The 14,061-nt window shown below is 40.8% G+C and overlaps 1 protein-coding gene across 1 annotated transcript in view; it reads right to left on the bottom strand.

Moving 5' to 3' along the window:
- Nucleotides 1-833: 833 nt before the first annotated feature.
- Nucleotides 834-14,061, bottom strand: part of Srp72 (signal recognition particle 72) — a 27,626-nt gene continuing 14,398 nt past the window's right edge. Inside the window, exons 10-19 of the mRNA XM_021211315.2 lie at nt 13,370-13,498; nt 11,614-11,686; nt 10,237-10,301; nt 7,717-7,812; nt 6,759-6,862; nt 6,555-6,632; nt 5,839-5,976; nt 4,493-4,530; nt 3,223-3,382; nt 834-2,562 (exon numbers count right to left, since the gene is read on the bottom strand). Of these exons, the coding sequence (XP_021066974.1) occupies nt 2,385-2,562; nt 3,223-3,382; nt 4,493-4,530; nt 5,839-5,976; nt 6,555-6,632; nt 6,759-6,862; nt 7,717-7,812; nt 10,237-10,301; nt 11,614-11,686; nt 13,370-13,498 (1,059 nt within the window). The 3' untranslated portion in view covers nt 834-2,384. The remainder of the gene's footprint in view (nt 2,563-3,222; nt 3,383-4,492; nt 4,531-5,838; nt 5,977-6,554; nt 6,633-6,758; nt 6,863-7,716; nt 7,813-10,236; nt 10,302-11,613; nt 11,687-13,369; nt 13,499-14,061) is intronic.

Raw genomic sequence — 14,061 nt, 5'->3', positions numbered from 1 at the left:
AAGGGCTGCTATTCACAACTGTCAGCTAAGGGCAGAGATTGCAGGTCCTGACAGCTAGTCAGGAAGGATACCAAAGCAAAACAAACCCAATCCAGAACAAAGCAAACAAAAACAAAAAGCAAACTGAGCCAAAGTTTAGTCACCCTCCCTGACCAGTATGTAGTAACTTCAGTGAGGTGGCCTCTTGAGCTGGCTGAGGAACTAACGCATAATTTAACAAGGTTAGATTTTAGGACTGGGGGAGTCAGTGATAGCGCCCCAAGTTCCTGCTCAGTAAAGAGAGATCACGTACAGTAGGAGATGGTTGTCTCCTGCCTGGATCTTAGCACTGGGCCGCTGAGAAAACAGAGCTTAAGCTCAGACTGAAGCTACAGGGAGTTTAAGGCCAGGCTAGCATGGTGAGACCTTTCTTCCCCCACCACAGGGAAAAATACAGTTCCTACACGGAGTTTCTTTTGTTAGATATTCCAAATACGCCAGTAATGGAGTGACGGCGAGTCCCAGAAGGCTTGAGCAACAGGATATTTTTGTTTGTTTTTTTGGAGACAAGGTTTCTCTATGTAGTCCTGGCTGTCCTGGAACTCACTTTGTAGACCAGGCTGGCCTCGAACTCAGAAATTCGCCTGTCTCTGCCTCCCAAGTGCTGGGATTAAAGGCGTGCACCACCACGCCCAGCAATTTTTGACTTTTTTAAACTGAGTTCTCCCAATCCCACTAGATTTGAAGTTTTGCTAGGAGGGGCAGGAGACAATTTTAGTCACCTTAAAAGAAAGTTCTCAGATATATTAATAAGGAAGTCCTTCATAAAGTGCCAATACCCAAAACATCATTATTCACATTCGCCGAGTTTATTTTAAAATTTATTTCAAAATGTGACACAGTGAATGGATGTTTTTCACATTGCTTATTAATGTGCATGCGTAGGTGAGTACACACACACACACACTGAACCAGTGAAAGACTTCCCCCAAATAATTACTAGAATGTTAATACAGATGAAGTTTAGATAAATAACTTATTTGAAATGAGTTTTCTGTGGCTTAGCAATGACTGTATCAAGTACTGCTAGTAATGCCAACTAAGAGGACTATGTATGTATTTCACCATGATGTCTTAGACCAAAATTCTCAAAAGTTTAGAATATCAAGATTCTATTGGTCAACATAAAAAAAAAAAAAATCCTTAAGCAAAGGAGATGTAACGGAATCAATTATTCCTGTAAGAGTATTCAGTCCTCTAGAGAGCAATGTAGATCCATCCCTCTTAGACATTGTAGATACTGATTATGCTGAACAGAATAGTAGCCCCTATTTCTAATCCCACAGAGCAGGAAAGCCTTGTAAAAACCCACTGAAGAAGTGTCAATAGATAATGCTCAAACACGGCAGCACTTTTATTAACAAGACCAGAATAATCTCATCACAGGAATATAGGTGTGAAATATGATCTCTCAGGTGACATAAATGAATACTAAGCATGGGGAGGAACCCATGTATGTCTCACAACTGCTGAGTGTGAAAGTGACCTGCTAGCAATGAAAGACAAGAGCAACATTTACACCACAAAATGACCGCAGACCACATTACTTCGAAAATGGTAACGAAGGTCATGTCCCATAACCAGAAAGGGGAGACATCTGATTATTAATGGGGCCAAATGCTCTCGTGACTTTCAATACCGCCTGATACTGTTTCCTCTTTAAGAGAAAGAGGTCAAAGTTTATGTTCTTGATAGTAGCCATTAAGTGTTCTGACTGAGCAGGCCAAACCCAAGCCCTCAGCACACTGGGGCTGAGTCAACTACGTGGAACACTGATGCATTGTTTGAGGTCCTCAGTGAACTAAATCAGCATGTTAACATAATCTGAAAATGGAAACAACAAAGGTACAAAGGAGTCAGATGTGCACAAATAGACACACACATGAAAGAGTCCCAATTCCAGTACCACAGGACAGAATTTATGGTTAAGATTATTTTAGACGGTGAGTTTCTGGCCACTCAGTTATTAAGATCCCTTTTCATCACATGATAGTTCTAAACACATACTTGGAATGCTCGGAAGATTCTACTTTTAGCCTTGTAAGACATAATTTAGGTGAGACTGACGTGATAGGAACATGTGTCTGCACACTAGTTGAAAGAGGAGAAACCCGGGAAACCTTAGATAGCGTGCTGTGTGCTGCCATCTTCAGGCTGCTCCCTGTAAAGCTGTTTGGTATAAGCAGGCCAATTTGATGAGGCAGTCTGAGGAGGATGTCTTCCCATCTGAAGTGTAAGAAATCATTTCAGGACTGTGGGGATGGAGGAGGGAGCTCTGTGCTTCCTGCTGTGTTACCTTTATTATGTTCCTAATGTCACTGACACTGATTAAGAACACCCTGTTATCACCAGCCACTTTTCCCTCCTTTCTTCTTTTTCTGTTGCTGTTTCTTTTTGGTTGCTGGGGCGCCTGCGGGTTTCTGGTGTCTTGGGGGTACAATGTTACTTGCAGAGGACGATAACGTTGCTGCACTGCCGGGTCTCGGGGAGGTGGGTGGGCTGTTCACGGTTTTACTGGCATCCCTGAAATCATCAACCAGAAAGGTTTTAGTCATTTAGAAATGTAATACAGGAGAAGGTGTAAGCATGTATGTGCATGGATTTCACTTTCCATACCTAATAGTTTCCCACATGTTTTAAGGATGAATGTACCATATCTCTATCCATGACTCTCTTGAATATTTTAAACCATTTTATACCTAAAGAAAGTGTAATATAAGCTACATGCCAAATGTTGTAAGTTTAGAAAATCAGCTTTAAATGACTTATAATTCTATGTAGAAATAGTTCACATTTTATTTCAATTAAATTCACATTTAAATGAGTCATTATCTTTAGTTTTTTGGTTTTTTTTTTTTTTTTTTTTTTTATTCTTTAGTTTCTAAAGTAAGTGTAATTACTTGTTAGGCTGTTTGGTGGGTTGTAGGACTAGTGGTTAAACCCAGGGAAAGAGCTCTCTCCCTCCCTCATCCCCACAGCTCCTACAATACCTTTAAACACTATAATCACATAGTTATAGTGCTTGCTATAAAATCAGTGTATTTTCTTCCTTTCACATACTGCAATCCTTATCAAGGGAGGAGAACTGTATTTCTCACACAGCATATTAGGAAGTCTTAAGACCTGAATCAGCCTCCAGGATGAACTGCATTCTGAGACTACTGTTTTGCAGCCACAACTTACAGTTCGGACGAGGCTCCTGCAGTCGCTCCCTGTGTTCCTTTTCCAATCTGGTCCTTCTTTTTACCCTTCTTTCTTCCTCGGTAATAAGAGCGCTCTCGCATTGGTAGCCATCTTTCTGGATCAGGGGTAACTTTTGGGTCATAATTCTTAGGCAGTTTTCCTAGAAATAATTGATAAGTGAGAAATACACCTAGAACAGTTTCAAAATTGTCTAAATAGTGTCTTCATGGCTTGGAATAAATAACACAACTGAAACTGGAGGTGTGGTCTTGTTAGAGAAGTGTCACTGGGGAGGTGGAGCTTTGAAGTCTTATAAATACGCTCCCGCCTGGCAAGAGCCAGAGCCTCTTGCTGGCTGCCTATGGAAGACAGTCTTCTCCTAGTGACCTTCAAATCAATATGGACAACTCTTGGCTCCTCTAGCACCAGGTCTGCATACTGCCACATTTTCCACCATAATGACAATGAACTAATCCTCTGAAACTTTAAGGCAGCCCCAATTAAATGTTTGCCTTTAAAAAAAATTAATTTATTAATTTTTGTAATTATTTATTATTATTATTATAATACATAAGTACACTTTAGCTGTCTTAAGATGTGCCAGAAGAGGACATCAGATCTCCTTAAGGGTGGTTGTGAGCCACCATCTGGTTGCTGGGATTTGAACTCAGGACCTTCAGAAGAGCAGTCAGTGCTCTTACCTGCTGAGCCATCTTGCCAGCCCCAAAGGTTTATTTATCTTATGTATGTGAATACACTGTCTCTGTCATCAGACACCCCAGAAGAGAGCATCAGATCCCCATTACAGATGGTTATGAGCCACCATGTGGTTGCTGGGAATTGAACTCAGGACCTCTGGAAGAGCAGTCAGTGCTCTTAACTCCTGAGACATCTCTCCAGCCCAAATGTTTGCCTTTATACAGTTGCCTTGGTCATGGTGTCTCTTTACACTAACGGAAACCCTAACAGACAGCAGCACTCTGAATTTAGATAAGCTCTTAAGGGAACACTAATGTAATGAAAATGTTAGTTCCAGGCAAGATAAAAGTCAGTGTTTGAAAATACCATAATAGCATAGCATTTTTAGGTCCAGAGAGTTCTATTAGGAATACACTATTTTTATTGTTGAAAAAAAGAATCTAAAGCCAGGTATGGTGATGCACACTTGTGGTTTGAGCACTTGGGAGGCTGATGCAGGAGGATTGCCTTGAGTTTGAGGTCAGCCTGGACTATCTCAACACAGAAATCTAATTTTTCTTCAAAGTCTTACCTTTCTTTTTCTTCTTCTTCTTTTTCAAATCTCCCTGTCTAAAAAGAAATTGAGGATCATCATTATTGAGATAATATACATTAAGTATAATATAAAACTTTTTACAATATAAATATTACCTATTCTTTGAAAAGAGCTATCATGCCTAAATTACCAAAGTATCCTCTAAGTAGTGTGAGCAGTATATAAAGTATCTTAAAGTACCAGAGGTCTATTACAGTTATTATACAAACAGAAACCTCCCATGCTTTAGTGAGTAACTGTTTGGCAAGAATTTGAAAATCAAGAAGCTCTTTGCTACAGAACATACACAGGTAATCTTTTAGTAGGACAGAGAGATCAAGTTACATTGGTCATGGCCCTAGAAGGGAGGAGGATGGATGGGAGAAGGGACACTCCTTACTTATTTTGCACTTCTTTTTAGAGATAAGGTCTCACTTTGCAGCCCAAACTGGCTTGGAACTATGTAGATCAGGCCAGTCTTGACTCACAAAGGTCCCCTGTCTCTGCCTTCCTACTGCTGGGATTACAGGCATACCTAACCTGTTTTTGTTTTCCCTTAAAAACATGTCTCACATAGTCAAGTCTGGCCTTTAGTTGATCCTCCTGCCTCTGTCTCCCACATACTGGTTGGTAATAAATACAAGCGAGTACCACCACACCTGGCTCACTATGTAGAGAAGGCTGTCCTTGAATGAGGGATGCTGCTGCTTCGTGCTCTAAGTGTTTTGTTATAGTTTGCTGACACCATGTCCAGTTACTTTTTTTTTTTTCTCTAAAACCAAATGTATTTTGATGGTTCAAGGGATCAAAAACAAGGCCTCCTAAAAACCAAGCAAGTGTTCTAAGACTGAACTATACCCTAGCCTCATTTTTCAAATTTTGAATCTTACAAATTTGTTACTTTTTGAAATCAGTAAAGCAGTTTACTAAGTACATTGGCAAAAAAGAAAAAGCAGGGACTTAGCAGGTACCAAGAACTCAAGAAAATACTTTAATTATTAAGCACTCTGAAAGCTACAGTAAGAAAACAAAATATCTCTTTGTATATGTCACATCCGATACAACAGAGAACTATTAATCACTGAACTAAGACTGAAGGTGGCAAAAGTGCATTCCACAAGAATGAAGCATCATGTCTTTCTCTCAACCAGCCTGACAGCATTCTTCTAACCATCCCACCTGCTACAATCCCAGCAAATCTCACATGATACCTCCACTCCAACTGCTGTTGAAATGTATTTTTTTTTCTTCTTCTGGATATAGTGACATTCATTTTTAATCCTAGCACTCAAAAGTGTGTGTGTGTGTGTGTGTTTATAGACTTGGAATTAGAAAAACATTACCCTTGTTCCTTTGGTTGATTATCTCCAGTAACTTTTCCACCCTTCTTCCGAATGTAGGTAGCACCAGGAGAATTTTCAAGAGCCTCAACATCTACTTTTAGAGACATACTATCCGATGAGGGCAGGTGTTTACTAAGACTGGAGTAAGACAGGTGTTCAGGAACACAACATACATTTGTATCTATCAACACGTTTGCTAACAGAAAAATACTCTTTCCTGATGGCCTTTATCAACAGCAAAAATACTCTTCAAATCTCCTATAAAATAACAAGTCACATCAAATACACAGTATATATTCTGAAGGGAAAACTAATCATCTATGCCTTACCTCAGTGATGTAGTTCCAGGTATTTCCTAACTATGGCCTGATTTGTGTAGCACTTTGAACCCAAACTCTTCAACTAGGATATTTAATTTCTTCTTCAAGTCCAAGTTAGTATTGAACTCACTATCCAGCCAAGGATAACCTAATTCTCCTGCTCCTGCCTCCCAAGTGCTAGGCTTGCAGAAACATGCTACCATGCCCTGCCTGTGAATCTTATCAGCACTGTTAGCAATGTACAGGTATGTGACCCCTCCTCCACTTCATCACTGATACATAATTGTAAATTTTGCTCTCACTAAGTGGAAGCAAGTCTATGAGTTGAAATTTCTAACAGAAGAATGTCTGCATGAAATCCAAGTACTAGCGGAGCTCTGGTGCCCCAGAGGATACGCCTTCGCCTTCTCTGGGTCCACAAGCGAGTACGCGGAAATAAGCTGGGCTAGGGTGTGAATATCTTTTGAATTCTGTCTGAAAGAAGAAATAAAAAAGTTAATAAACAGTTTATAAAATCACCACTAACATAAACAAGGGGATCCCCCATCACCCCCACGACGGGAACAAGGTATGGATTCCACAGGATTGCCCAGAGCTTACTTCCACAGCTGTTCTAGGTCACTGATTGCCTCCTTCTTCCGGCCATATTTGAGCTTGAAGTTTGCAGCTTCTCTTATCAAGGACAAATGAGCAGGGGATTTGGGCTACAGGTTCAACAAAACAAAATAAAATAGCAAAGTTTTAAGCTAAATATCTAGCTTGTGAGTGAAGTCCTACTTACTAAAGGCCCTTTAAAATGGATCTGTTTACTAAATTCTTTATCTTAGTATATGAAAGAACAAGTTATCAGTTTATGGAACCAGACATAACCCATTTCTGTCTGGGTCACCTACAGATTTCTACAAGCTGGGAATGCAGGGCTAGTGGAGCACTAGCCCAGGAAGCCTCATGTGCTTCTGGCTCTAGCAGCAGCAGCAGCTCCCAACCAAACAACACAACATTCTCCTAGACTCAAACCTTAATGATACAGCATAGTCTCAAACATTAATTCAATGTAATAATTTCCAGAACACTGATGTCCTCCTACTGCTAACAGCTAATAACCGTGTAAATATAACATGTCTGTATGTATGGTAGAGCTGATACTACCCACGCAGAGATTGATACTGGAAAAAATGAAGATGCTTCTATTAGATAAGACATGCTGGTCATCCCATACACTGCTCTTCTAAAGACTAGCTACCCACTGGCTCTTAGATCCTTACCAATAATTTATTATATCATGATATCTTGAGTGTATACATGCATGCACATACACATATACAGGAAAGAGCTTCTAAAAATACAAATGAGCTGTTTTGTTTCATCTTGCAGCTATACCTTATGTATAACAATTTTATTTGAACCTGGCATACTTCTATAGAAATTAAGTCTAAGTAGCCTTCCAAATTTTAAATAGTGACTCAATATTTTAGTTCTCTGACATTTTTGGTTCAGTAGAACACTTTATTATTGATGGAAAAGTATGCCCTTATAATACTTTGCTCCACTCCTTTACCTGATGGCTCTGATACCACTGGATAGCCTGTGTGAAGACTTCAATGGCACTATCAATATCTTCCTCGTGGCTGTACATAGTCACCAATGCGGATACCTGTGCAGCAAAGAACACGCGAACAAAGTCAATGAACAAGACTCTTCCTTCACTCTCAAAGCATAGCTTTTTTTTTTTTTTTAAAAAAACCACACTTTTTTTTTTTTTTTAATTTTATTTAGAGTACACTGTAGTTGTCTTTAGACACACCAGAAGAGGGCATCAGATCTCATTACAGATGGTTGTGAGCCACCATGTGATTGCTGAGAACTGAACTCAGGACCTCTGGAAGAGCAGTCAGTGCTCGTCCATCTTCCCAGCATCCTCAGAACATAGATTTTAAAAATTAAAAATACAGGGCTGATGAGATGGCTCAGCAGGTAAGAGCACCCGACTGCTCTTCCGAAGGTCCAGAGTTCGAATCCCAGCAACCACATGGTGGCTCACAACCATCCGTAACAAGATCTGATGCCCTCTTCTGGAGTGTCTGAAGACAGCTACAGTGTACTTACATATAATAAATAAATAAATCTTAAAAAAAAAAAAAAAATTAAGAATACAGCCAGGCGTGGTGGCGCACGCCTTTAATCCCAGCACTTGGGAGGCAGAGGCAGGCGCATTTCTGAGTTCGAGGACAGCCTGGTCTACAAAGTGAGTTCCAGGACAGCCAGGGCTATACAAAGAAACCCTGTCTCGAAAAACAAACAAACAAAACAAAACAAACAAACAAACAAACAAAACTAAAGAATGAATACAGATGAATGGGATCTCTGCCAGTCCTTAATTCCCCATGAACTTTAATCCTTTTAGAGAACATAATTTCTAGAAGTACTTAGTCTAGAAGTACTTAGCCTTTTCCAAATAAGAATCCATTTATCTATAATAGTCCTTCTTCTAAAGCAGTATCAGTTTGATAAAACCTGAACATGAGAAATGAGCATTTGATACATTTAGACAACCTACTGCCAGACAGGCAAGAGTGTGATGGGGAAGCTTCCAGCGCTGCTCAACTGAAATGAGATAGATACCTGTGGTCTAAGCTGCCAAAAGCTTACCCGGTGAATATGTGGGGCAACAGAAGGACACGGAAGAGAAAAAGGGTGCATTTTTGAGAGCCCTTGGTGTAGCTGAGGCAGTCTGGCCAGCGTGGTCAGAGGGAGACAACACACGTGATAACTATCTTAGATGTTAGCTTGACACACCAGGAAGCAGGAACCTCAGCTGAGGAACTGCTCCTATCAGACTGGCCCAGGGCTGCTCCGTGGGCATGTTCTTAGTTGCTGATTGACCTAGCCCACTGTGAGTGGTGCCATCGCTGGGCAAGTGGTCCTGGACAAGACAGGAACAATGGAGCTGACTATGGTCCTGGAGCAAGCCCGTAAATGGTGTCCCACAGCCTCTGCTTCAGTTCTGGCCCCAGGCTTCTGCCAATCATTTATTGGTTTACTGTAACCTATAAGCCAAATGAATGAACTCTTGCCTTCCCAAAGTGGTTTTGATCAGTAATTTATCATAGCAACAGAAAACTGATTAGGTCAAGTAAACAGCATCAGATTCTGTAGTTATTAAGAAGATAATAAAGCAGTTCTTGCAGAGTTTCTATGGAAATACAGTTCAGATGAAATGGATACTTTTTTTTTTTTGAAATGGATAAATTCTTTAAATAGCAAAAGGCCATATTTTTCAGTCATATAATGGTACAATTCTAATTTCAAAAAAAAACAAAAACAAAAACAAAAACAAAAACCCAACAACGCTAGCACAAGCCTTACACTATGAATGAAGAGAGAGAGCACTGTGGAGATGGCCCCCATGTCCAGCTGTGCACAGCTGTACTAGGGGAAAGTAACAGGAAGAAGACAGATCTTGTTCTTTTACCACCGAACCAGTGAGTTCTGGAAAGACACTGTCACAGCTATGTAAACCTGCACAGTTTTGAGCTCTATAAACCTGGCTCTTTGAGACAGGGTTTCTCTGTAGCTCTGGCTGGACTTAAACTCCAAAAGACCCGCCTGCCTCTGCCTCCTGAGTGCTGGGACTAAAGGTGTGTGCCATCATGCCTGGTTTAAACCTGCAATATTTGAATAAATTTATTGACCACTACTTTTCAGGTGTTTTAATAAAAACAAACAACAAAAACTCCAAACAATAACAATAACATAAGCAATCTAGCAAAAAAAAATTCCATATTTAGATCTGCGATTGAGGCTGCCTTTTATGGGAAATGTGGGGCCTAAATGAGCTGTAACTCATTTGACTCCCAGAGCACAGAATGAAATGTATCCCAGATAACTTATGAGCCACCATGTGGTTGCTGGGATTTGAACTCCGGACCTTCGGAAGAGCAGTCGGGTGCTCTTACCTACTAAGCCATCTCACCAGCCCCCCCAGATAACTGTTGTTATGCTACCTTATCACACATTAGGAAACAGTACAAATGAAAGAGAATGTAAGGCGAGTGCAGACAGGCAAACAGAAACTTACCATGCCTGGCTTGTGCTTCAGCTCCTCTATACTTCTCAGGATTAGACAAGCTTTGGAAATATTACCTATGGAGAGTAAGAAGAATATCAGCACCACTAATGAATAAAGCATATTGTGGAAAAAAATACAAGAAAACTTACTCCCTATCACTATTCCTCGGGAAAGAGATCATCAGGTATATTTTGCAATATCTCTTACTACATAAGCTCTGGGAACAGTGGATAGAGTGCCCACTGCTCACTGCTTAAGGGGTTGGCCTGTAAAAATCTTTTTTTTTTTTTTTTTTTTGGCTCTGTTTTGTGTGCTGAGAGTGTGGTGCACGTGCTGAGTATGTATGTGACTGTACATGAGCATGGAGAAGATGTGGGGTGTCCCCCTCTTAGCCCCTCCTTCTTACTGTGGAGTCAGGGTCTCCCACTGAAACAGAGGCTTGCTGTTTTGGCTAAGTTGCACGGTTAACAACCTCCTAGAATCTGCCTGTCTAGTTTCAGGCACAGCCAGTGTTTTATGTGAGTGTCAGGGATTCTATCTCCGCTCTCCATGTAGCACAGCATGAGCTCTTTGGCCCTGTACTCTCTTCAAGCCTGAAACCATGTTTTCCTAAAGCTCAGAGTCACTAAAGGCAGAGCTGGTCTTGCAACTCCAGGCTGTTGATTGACACCACTTCTTTTTCAGATGGCAACCTGAAGGAGGTAGGAGCCCCTCAGCTATCACATTCCATTCCCCTGTACTGCTCTACAATATCTATGTATCTACTAGAGCAGAGAAACTGAAACTTAAAACTTTGTTTCTGAGACAGAAAACAAAGTAGCCCACATTAGCTTTGAACACACAATCCTCCTGCCTCACCCTTCAGAGAGCAGGGATTATAGTCAGTGCTCTATGACTAGCTGTAAATTTCATTCAATTTTGGTCAGTTTAAAATAGATACATGAAGATAGCAGCTAGCACACTGGACAACTCAATCCTAGATAACCAAGCTTAATTTAAAAAAAAAAAAAAACCCACAGTTTTCTGTTGCCTATCAAATGTATCAGACCTCATAATTTCTGTACATAGCAAAGTATAGAAAAAAAGGAAAAAGGAACAAGCTAAGACACTGCAAAGTACAGTCAAAGGGACCCGTTTCTCACTTTGAACAGTCTCAGGCATCTATCTATGTGAGACACCCTAGGAAAGGCAGGGCAGTGCTGTGCATCAAACGAAGCTCCTGCTCCTAAGGACCATTAAGGCCTGAGACTTGTTCTAACACAGGACCAACTCAAGGGAAGGCCAACTTCCTTTCTACTCAATCTGCTGAAGATTACAGTCTAGGATGTTTGAAACAACAGCTAAATTTTACCACTGAATAAAGAATTTAAAATCAAATATTAATACCTTGGGAAATTTTCAATTGTGCCATGGTAAGCTTGATTTCAGCTGCATTTTCTGGATGTTGATCAGAAAATTCCTAAAATATTTTTTAGTTGTGGGTTAAAAACACATAAATTAAATATATTCAACTGTAAGAGATTACAATTACTTATCTAGGCTGTATAAGATTTTAAAAGTTGAGCTTAAAGTATTAAACTTCTGTTTTCAGGTCAAAATCTCTACCCCCACCCCCAAGACAAAGTTTCTATGTACAACCCTGGCTGGCCTGAAACCCAAGAGCTCCTCCTGCCTCTGGCTCCTTGGTGTTGGGATCAAAGGCATGCACCACCTTGGGAGATACTTTATTCAACACCAGTGCTTTACAGGAAGGTCTCCAAGTAGGTGTAATGATATCACGTCCGCAGAAAGTCCTAACAGGGAAATACTGAAGATACTCCAGACTCTCTTGGTTTTTTTGTTTTTGTTTTTCTTTTTCCGAGACAGGGTTTCTCTGTGTAGCCCTGGCTGTCCTGGAACTCACTCTGTAGACCAGGCTGGCCTCAAACTCAGAAATCCACCTGCCTCTGCCTCCCAAGTTCTGGGATTAAAGGCGTGCGCCACCACGCCCGGCTTCAGACTCTGTTGTTTTGAAGAGATGCTCATCGTACTACCTTCTCAGCAGGGTCCCTGCTGGGCAGCTTTCCCTCAGAGTGGTCCTATTTTTATCCTGTCCATTCTCCCAACCATCTAAACTCGTGTAATACATAATGTAATAAGACAACTGGCAGCCGGGTGTGGTGGCGCACGCCTTTAATCCCATCACTCGGGAGGCAGAGGCAGGCGGATTTCTGAGTTCGAGGCCAGTCTGGTCTACAAAGTGAGTTCCAGGATAGCCAGGGCTACACAGAGAAACCCAGTCTCGAAAAACCTAAAAAAAAAAAAAAAAAAAAGTCTGGTCTACAAAGTGAGTTCCAGGATAGCCAGGGCTACACAGAGAAACCCAGTCTCGAAAAACCTAAAAAAAAAAAAAAAAAAAGACAACTGGCTTGGGATCCTCAAAACCAAGTCAGTACCTCCCTGACTAATGATGTGGACTAGGACCCTCAGAGGCATTAATAGATCACTGAGCCGGGCGGTGGTGGCACATGCCTTTAATCCCAGCACTCAGGAGGCATAGGCAGGTGCATTTCTGAGTTCGAGGCCAGCCTGATCTACAGAGTGAGTTCCAGGACAGCAAGGGCTACACAGAGAAGCCCTGTCTCGAACCCCCCCCCCCCAAAAAAAAATCACTGAAATGGGGCAGGAGCATAGCATAGTATTGTAAGCCTAAAGCTCAATCCCCTAATTCATGCTGAATGGATCTCCAGATGAAAAAGTATTCTTCAGAATTCACACAAGTTAACATAATGCAACATATAAAAAATGTTCTAGCTTAAAAATCAACTAACATGGGCTGGTGAGATGGCTCAGTGGGTAAGAGCACCCGACTGCTCTTCTGAAGGTCCAGAGTTCAAATCCCAGCAACTACATGGTGGCTCACAACCATCTGTAACAAGATCTGACGCCCTCTTCTGGAGTGTCTGAAGACAGCTACAGTGTACTTACATATAATAAATAAATCTTTAAAAAAACAAACAAACAAAAAAATCAACTAACATGACTCTGGAACTCAGTGGTATATTACCTACTAGTTTGTGGGTGGTTATAGCATAATGCGCCAGCAATGAAACAGCTTCAACTACCTGACACTTCACTAAGCATGTAAGTTTAATGGCTTTACCTGAAGCAGCTCTATTGCCTTTGTATGCTGCTTTTCACGACAGAGCTGGGCGGCTTGGATTAGCACAGGCAGGAGATGCTCAGGACTCTGCGACTGCAAGCTGGCAGCTATTTTTCGGCACTGTTCTGCCTAAAAGATGCCCCGTCTTTATTAATAAGTGTATTAATAAAAGTAAACATTAAATAATCCAAAATAAAGGGATGAAGTAATCAGCTTGTAGAACAGTAGATGAAAAAAATGCAGGGTTAAACAAATAAGTTTATAGCATACATCTCATTTTATTTTTATTTAGATTTATAGATTTATAACATACTGAATTAACTGATTTTAAGAGAGTTCTAAAAGCAGTAAGCAAAAGGCAAGCTCTAAATGATCATCTGAATACCTAAATTCCAGGTATATGAAGTTTAGAATTTCTTCCTTAAAGCAATACAGCAGATAGAAAAGCCACAGAAATATACTTCTTGCTGAAATGAAACATTAAGAAACCTTGACTTGGGGGCTGGTGAGATGGCTCAGCGGGTAAGAGCACCTGACTGCTCTTCCAAAGGTCCAGAGTTCAAATCCCAGCAACCACATGGTGGCTCACAATCATCCTTAAGATCTGATGCCCTCTTCTGGAGTGTCTGAAGACAGCTACAGTGTACTTACATATAATAAATAAATAAATCTTTAAAAAAAAAAAAAAAGAA

This window comes from Mus pahari, chromosome 13 (assembly GCF_900095145.1).
Source record: "Mus pahari chromosome 13, PAHARI_EIJ_v1.1, whole genome shotgun sequence".
Taxonomy (NCBI): domain Eukaryota; kingdom Metazoa; phylum Chordata; class Mammalia; order Rodentia; family Muridae; genus Mus; species Mus pahari.
This window is presented reverse-complemented; position numbering and strand designations above follow the sequence as displayed.